This window comes from Daucus carota, chromosome 1 (genome assembly GCF_001625215.2).
Source record: "Daucus carota subsp. sativus chromosome 1, DH1 v3.0, whole genome shotgun sequence".
NCBI lineage: Eukaryota > Viridiplantae > Streptophyta > Magnoliopsida > Apiales > Apiaceae > Daucus > Daucus carota.
In genome coordinates this window covers 46,179,350-46,186,870 of record NC_030381.2, presented here as the reverse complement: position 1 = coordinate 46,186,870, position 7,521 = coordinate 46,179,350, and the positions used below count along the sequence as shown (strand labels likewise).

Here is a 7,521-nt window from a genome sequence, read left to right as displayed (position 1 = left end):
TTTTTCAAAGTTGAATCACCGAATGCACTAATGTAAAGTAGATTACAACTTCCAATCTTTAATACAAGTCTTCATATGATACTCCTACACTATAAGGATAAATCAAACTCAATCACAATAATAATGCCTTTCAACTACACATATGTTTACCAACCAAAGAACAGACGATGAGGAAAGTTTCCAAGTTATGAAAGCTGTGATTAGACTCCTTTGGTTGTACCGAAGGTTACACCTGTCCTTGCACCTTCTTGCTGGTTTCATACTCTCTTTACACTGTCACCATGAATCACAACAAATCCCTCGCTTGCAAGAGTAGAAAGAGCGTTCCGTAGCTGATATCCAGGTGACTTGATCAGATCAGTTGTCATCACACACGCACACAAACACATTGAAAGAGAAAGAGAGTTGGAGACTTACATCACTAAGATGGTATTCAGCACCTGAACTTTGTTTCTTCAATTCTTCCAATAACTACAAAGCAATTATACCAACAGTAAGTTTATAAGTTAATGTACTTTGAAATGGTGATCCAGGTAAAAGTCAAGCTCACACACCTCCAACGGGCGAATGGAGGGTCCTCCTATTTGCATTTTCTCCATTATAATGCTGCGTGTAAGTGATACCAAACTCTCCCTTCTCATCCTTTCGCTTGCAGAAACCCCAGTCGTGATGAGATCCATATCGATGGTCCCTGGTTGAGAACCCAAATAGATATCATCAGCAGTATAATAAAATCTTAAATATGGGACAAGTCGATCATTCAAAAGGAGTAAATAATCGACGTGTTGGAGACTACTATCATCAGCAGTTGTAATATTCCGATGTACTGAGGTAATGTATAACAAGCTCCACCAGAAAAAGGTCAGTAAGAACCAATAGCTATTAAAGACTCAGGTTCTTAAGCATAATATTTCAATTTCCAATAGCCATTTAGTACGATCTATATATTTTTATATGGAAAGATAGATGACCCAGAGCAAGGAAATATATCTAGTGACTATCAAATATAGTTAAATATACTATTGAAATCTGAAGAAAAAAGTTCACAATCACCTGTAGCGTGGTCTGTGGCAGACTGCTGCATAGCAACTTCAAGAAGCCGAAAAGCCTCCACTACATCTTTTTTCTCAACCTACATGCATAGGACGCATTAGTTAAACGGTTTATATCAAAACATCTTAATCTTTCCCCAGCCAGAAAAACCTTACCAATTCGGAGAAACGAATCCGAGCCAGGGCCTCACTGAGCCGTATCAAACTTTCAATTTGTCTAGGTGTTGCTGTTATAACCTGATAAAAATAAATGGCAGTAAAGGTTTACATAACTTTATATGATCTTTGCACTGTCTGCCAGTAAATATATTCATTAAAGTAAGTACTAGAGCTTATGCTAAACCTAGGAGCCAAGAGAGTAGTCGAATTTAAGACATGCCTTCTGCAACTAAAACAGGGTCTATATTACACTAGTAATATTATCATGAGAGAACTGCAAACATTATTTTATGTCCAGGTGGAGATTGTAAAAATTTTGGATCAGTTTCCCCGTCTTCAGTGCATAAATTATGAACTCTTTTGACATTTTACAGTAGTGTTTTACAGTAAATTGCTGGGTTGTACCAGAAATGTTTGCATCACGAAATCAAAAAAAAAAAAAAACAGTAAGAAGTTACTTGACAATACCTTTTTGCTACTGCCTGGGAAATTTCCTCTTCTTCTCATCTCAACATAGCCTCGTGTCAACTCTTCAGCAGCTTCATCTGACAATTCTGGATGTATGTTTTTCCGGGCATAGCTCACATAAGCTGTTAGCGTTGGAAGGTCGATGACATCCTGCTCTGAGTTCTGCAGGCAGACCAAAAGGATTAAGTTTAACAAACAGAAATTTGAGATACTCGGCCAGGAAGAGGCAGGAAAAATTGAAGTAGAACTTTAAGACCTCAGTATCTTCAAAGTGTAACCCAACAATGTGCTTAGCAAGTCGCCTGTCAGTTTGCTCATCAGCCTTGTCCAGAATTAGATATATCAAATCAAACCTGGAAAAAGATTAATAAGTTTGAGTACAAGCAATGCTGTTCTCCACATTCTTTATAGCATTACATTCTTATGTGTCTCCCTTCAGGACTAAGTTAAAACTGTGTTACACTAAACCTTAACAAAATTATGCACTTGTTATTACATAAAATAGGAGAAATAAGTCATAAAGATGAATATAGTCAAGCAGAGTTAATAGTCTTAGAATAGCAATAGAAAGCTATTAGATACACCAGTTTCCACCTAGCAACATCGACGCTATTGTGACACAATATGTACAGAACATTCTTTACCTGGACAACAATGTAGGAGGAAGGTGTATATTGTCAATGACAGATAAGCGAGGATTATATCTCGAGCCACTTGGATTTGCACAGGCTAATACTGAAGTTCTTGCATTGAGGGAAGCAATGATCCCCGCCTTCGCTATTGACACTGTTTGTTGTTCCATCACCTAGGAAGTTGAACCCCGAATATTACAAATAGTATATATCTAGAAGTGATGGTCTAGGAAATTATACTGATGAGTACTGTTTTACTTGTATACAAATTCATGACTATGCATAAATCATAAAGTCAGTTAAATGTGTAAACAGATAGATAAGTGTACCTCATGTAACATGCTCCTTGCATTTTCTGACATCTTGTCAAATTCATCAATACAGCAAATGCCTTTATCACTTAAAACTAAGGCTCCACTCTCTAGAACCTGCATAAAGTACATAGAATTACAGAACATTTAACTAACAGATTTGATGGTCAAACTGGATGTAACAAAAAAACTTGGAAACATACAGTTTCACCAGACTCGGGATCTTTGGCTACATAGGCAGTCAATCCAACAGCAGAGCTCCCTCGTCCACTTGTATAAATTCCACGAGGGGATAGCTTATGTATGTAAGTGAGAAGCTGTGACTTACTGGTTCCAGGATCGCCAACAAGAAGGATATTGATATCTCCTCGAAAGCTAGCCCCAGATTGCAATGTCAATGCACTCCCACCAAAAAGCTGCAATGAAATTGATCAACCCAAATTTAGAACAAGGTATGAATGTTATTAAGGTAGCATTAGGTCTCTGCCAACTAAAATGAAGAAAGATAAAACAGAAAATTCATTATGTTCAGTATCAGCACAAAAAATAGCATTAGATAAGATGGGATATCACTATAGTCAATATATTTTAGAACACTGTGGTACCTGACAAAGGAGTCCCTTCTTCACATCATCAAGCTCCCATATATTTGGTGCCAAAGACTTAGTTAACCTCTCGTATATATCAGGCTTTCTTGATAGCTCTTTCAATTTCTCAACCTAGAATTTTAAGCACGATTTCTGAGGTTGAATATTTCATAAAGATGCATGGTTGAGAAGATAGATAAAGTAGTATAATTGCCTTGTCTTCATAATCATGAGTAATATCTTCGTCATTGGTACTAGCTCCGTTTTCAACTTCCATTGGGTCCTCTGCATTCATTCTTGACTTGTCAGTCTTCTTTAGATGAAGACAATCAATGTAAGTCTGCACTTGGTAAACAAAGTATTAATTTTCAAACAAAAAAACTAATCAACCTGTTGATGGCAACACAATAATTTGTGAAACTTAACCTTGAATAAAGATTTTACTGTCCTTTGTGATGACCCAATTCGGACAGTCATAGCCCTGTAGATCCCTGTAACCTGAGCAGAACAAATTATACTCATCATTTTATTTTCATATTATTTGTAGAAATTGTTCATTCATTTTTTTTAAGCATGCTATGGTTACTCAATCTAGCATGCCAGTGCTTACCTCAACCCTGTCACCTGGTTTGCCGGCATCCACCAATTTGTCATGCATCAACAAGCTGACTGTGTGGGGCGTTCCTCCATCAGGAATCTCATCTGGTGTCTCCTGTAGTCTCACAACTTGTTTGTCAGCGAACCTGTCAAAGACAGGTAGATAAGTTTCAATCAAAAACTAGCAGCAAAAGTGTAAAGGATCATCTGCCAAGCTTCTTGTATCAATATTGAACTTTGTTATCTTATATGATCTAATTTCAGAGTTTTTCTCTTCTTAGAGTACACCCTGTATATATAAATTAACATAGACATCCCCCTGTTTATTCATCAACTTTAGATCTCTTCTTCCACACATGCTTGAAAAACATTTCCCCCCAAAATTCAGATGAAGAATGACCATCAGAAAGGGAATATCGATATATTTTGACTACTATGGTATATTAACTTGCACATACAGATTAGACTTCACAGAAAATGTTAAGAAATAATAGAATTAAAACCAAAACAAGAAAAGTCACATCCTTAAATATCAGGAACAAGCAGAAAAGGGCAGATTTAAAAAACTAATATCAACACTGTAGAGCTTGAACTAACAAAACCAACACGTGAATCATAAGTCGTGAGATAATATGGTTATGATTTATGAAGTACAATACACCTAAATATAACCAAAGAGTACAGTTACTGCACATATTTTTCACAACAGAAAGGGCGTATTGTAATGCTTAAACTTTATGGTGTAGATTGATACATAAAATTGGTCTAAAGGACATGTAATGACAACATTACAGTAAATATCATTACCTGCATCTATTGTGCACCAATGTCATGGAGTTCTTTGCAAGACATTCTTGCTTCCCGCACGTTGTTGGTTCACTAATTCTTCCTGGTAATATCCATAAACACTATCCGCTTAAGATACACAACTTAATGCCAGCTTTAACAACAATCACAGAAATTCAAAAAAAAAAAAAATTTAACCTCTATCCACAACAATGGGTTCAGAGAAATATCCACACACAAGACATCTGAACATGGCTTCCCTGATTTCAGGTATTATCGAACTACACCGAATTATCATTCCTTTCAATGACACCATCTTCTCAATATCTAAACAAAATGAAAACAAATTAAAACTACAAATTAACCTCAAACACAAATAAAGGGCTTGTTAAAACACAAACAAAACAAACCAGAAGGGTTCAAATTCCTCATTGTAGTCGACGTCTTGAGATTAAAAATCCGAGCTTGAATATGCTTCTCGAACAACGGATTAATCCGACTAACCATATCCATCAACACAATATCAAAAATGGCAAGAACCTCCAAAGGATACCTAACCATCTTGTTATACAAATCATTATCATAATCAAACACATGGTGGGCATCGACCTCAAGCGAATCCCCTTGAATTTCAATCACATGATGAATGGCCATCATATACTTCCCCTCAACACTAGCATCATCCCTGCCTCGAAAATTCCGAAGAAATCGCAAAATAGCAGCATTGACATCCTGAACACTAATATTAGTCCCCCAAACAAACATCGGCGGGGCCTCATCGGGGTGCCCAAACTCGCCGCCATCGGAAGAGGGCGGCGCTTCGTCGGCTGAGGAAGGAGTGGCGGCGATTGGGGTGGTAACGGGGTCGGGGCTGCGGCGTCTGCGGCGATTAGTGCGAGTAACTGGAGTGGGGGTTGGTTCGGGGGTAGCGAAGCGGGAGCTGCGGCGAGAGGGGGGAGTGGCGACGGAGGAGCGGCGGCCGCGGCGGCGGGGGTTTCCGGGGGAGGAGAATGTGTTGCCGATTGGACTGGACATGGAGTCGTCATCGGGGGATGATGGACCTGATGGATTAGATCTGATTATTATTAGCAAACACATACAAAGAGAGGATTGAATATATGTGTGTGAAGAAATGAATAATTACCGTCGTGATTGTTGGCCGGGGAAGAATCGGAAGCCATGGGTTAGAGTTGGGAGAGAGAGGGAGGGGGGGGGGGGAGAGAGAGAGAGAGAGAGATTTGAGTGTGTAAAGCAGGAAGGTGAAACTGGGTGTGTAATGGTTGAATGTGGCGGGAAATGATTCTTGGTTTGGCGCCAATCGCACTGGTGGTTGGGCTTCGGCTTTTGGGCTGTTTTGTGAATTGTGTAGGATGAATTGGGTTTTAAGATTGGGCTTCCGGCCATCACTTATTTTATTACTTTGGTTTATAAATCATCCAGCTCCGTTTTGCTGGGCTACTCCATTCTTTTCGGTGATTGTGTTATTTGTGTATTTGAGGAGGAGAGCTAATGTTTATTTTATAAAATTTGTGATTTTATTTTATACTAGCCTTTAACCCGTGTGAAGCACGGGCGGATATATAGTTCGTAATTTATTATTTATAATTTAAATTTTAACATCATTTTATTAGTATTTTAGTATTAATGGATTGAATTTTAATTAAATTATATTATTCAACTGACTATATTTTCTCCCGATTACTTGAAAATGGACAAACCCTAATAAATATATGTGCGTGTGTGTCAGGATTTTAGTACATTTAATCCGAATTTAGTACACGTAGATTTAAAAATAAAAAATATCACAAAAATTAAATCTTTCCCAAACATAGCCGATCGTGTAATACCTTTGAAAGATTCGGTGATCTAATCAATCGAATTTCAACGTAATTTTGTAATCTTGGTTTGTTTGACAACAAAAACTTTTAGATTAGAATTAGAAAGAGTTATGTAATGATTCGTGTTTATATTGAAATATAACACGTTAAAGTTAAAAAAGAGTTATATGAACGGTCTTGTTAAAACAAGATATTTAAAATTATATATTTATAATTTTATTTATAACATTATTATAATTTTTTAATGAAATATTATATGATAATGAATTGTTATGAGTGTTTTTAGTATTTGAAACTGTTTAACAATATAATACTAATAGACTCCACATTTGTATACTTGTATTACCAAAAGGAGAGTACTAAACCAAAAAATATAACTAAAACTTTGGATTACAAATTATACCCATGTTGGCTTATTATAGTATTGTATAGATTTTTATCCGAATTTTCTCTTAGTTCATTCTCAATTTCATATTTCTTTTCTCTCTCCTTTGTTAATCTCTTTTTCACTTTCGTCTATAACTTATATTCTAGAGCGTTAAGAAAATGTAAACTATTTTTATAGCATATAAAGAACAAATAATAAGGAAAACTAATATGATAATATAGGGCCTGTTTGTTTTATGGAATCAGAAACTGCTTCTGACTTCTGCTTTTCCTGACCCGTTTGTGTAAAGAAGCAGAAGCACTTATAAGAAGCTGAGAATGCTAGCTTCTCTCTCACAGCTTCTGCTTCTTTTCCAAACACTTTATCAACTTATTTACTTCTCACTTCTGCTTCACTTCTTTACTATAAGCAAGAAATCACTTCTTTTAAGCTAACTCAAACGGCCCCATAATCTTCTCAAAGAGAAAATCCAATAACGTGTTATAACTTTTTTCTAAAATTAGTATTAAAAAATGAAAATCCTAATGATTTTGGACAAGATTTCGTATAGAAATACCAATAACAGTTCTTATAGGATAAATTAAATTTTGAGAAGAGAATGGGAGTGTAGAAAACGCAGAAGATGATTATGACTTATCAGTATAAGATATTGTTAATGGGTCGCGACCGGTCCTTAATTAAAACAGAATCATAGAACCACTAA

At 36.4% G+C, this 7,521-nt stretch overlaps 1 protein-coding gene across 1 annotated transcript; it reads right to left on the bottom strand.

Moving 5' to 3' along the window:
• Positions 1-5,840, bottom strand: LOC108204533 (DNA replication licensing factor MCM4). The gene is made up of 18 exons (XM_017374024.2): positions 5,737-5,840; positions 5,003-5,653; positions 4,791-4,919; positions 4,614-4,695; positions 3,820-3,952; positions 3,636-3,707; positions 3,424-3,549; positions 3,228-3,341; positions 2,826-3,038; positions 2,641-2,739; positions 2,324-2,484; positions 1,936-2,032; positions 1,680-1,841; positions 1,209-1,289; positions 1,054-1,132; positions 555-691; positions 418-471; positions 1-332 (listed from the first exon to the last, which is right to left on the bottom strand). The coding sequence occupies exons 1-18, from the start codon at positions 5,771-5,773 to the stop codon at positions 258-260; spliced, it is 2,502 nt and encodes an 833-aa protein (XP_017229513.1). The 5' UTR covers positions 5,774-5,840; the 3' UTR covers positions 1-257.
• Between the last annotated feature and the right edge of the window lie 1,681 nt (positions 5,841-7,521).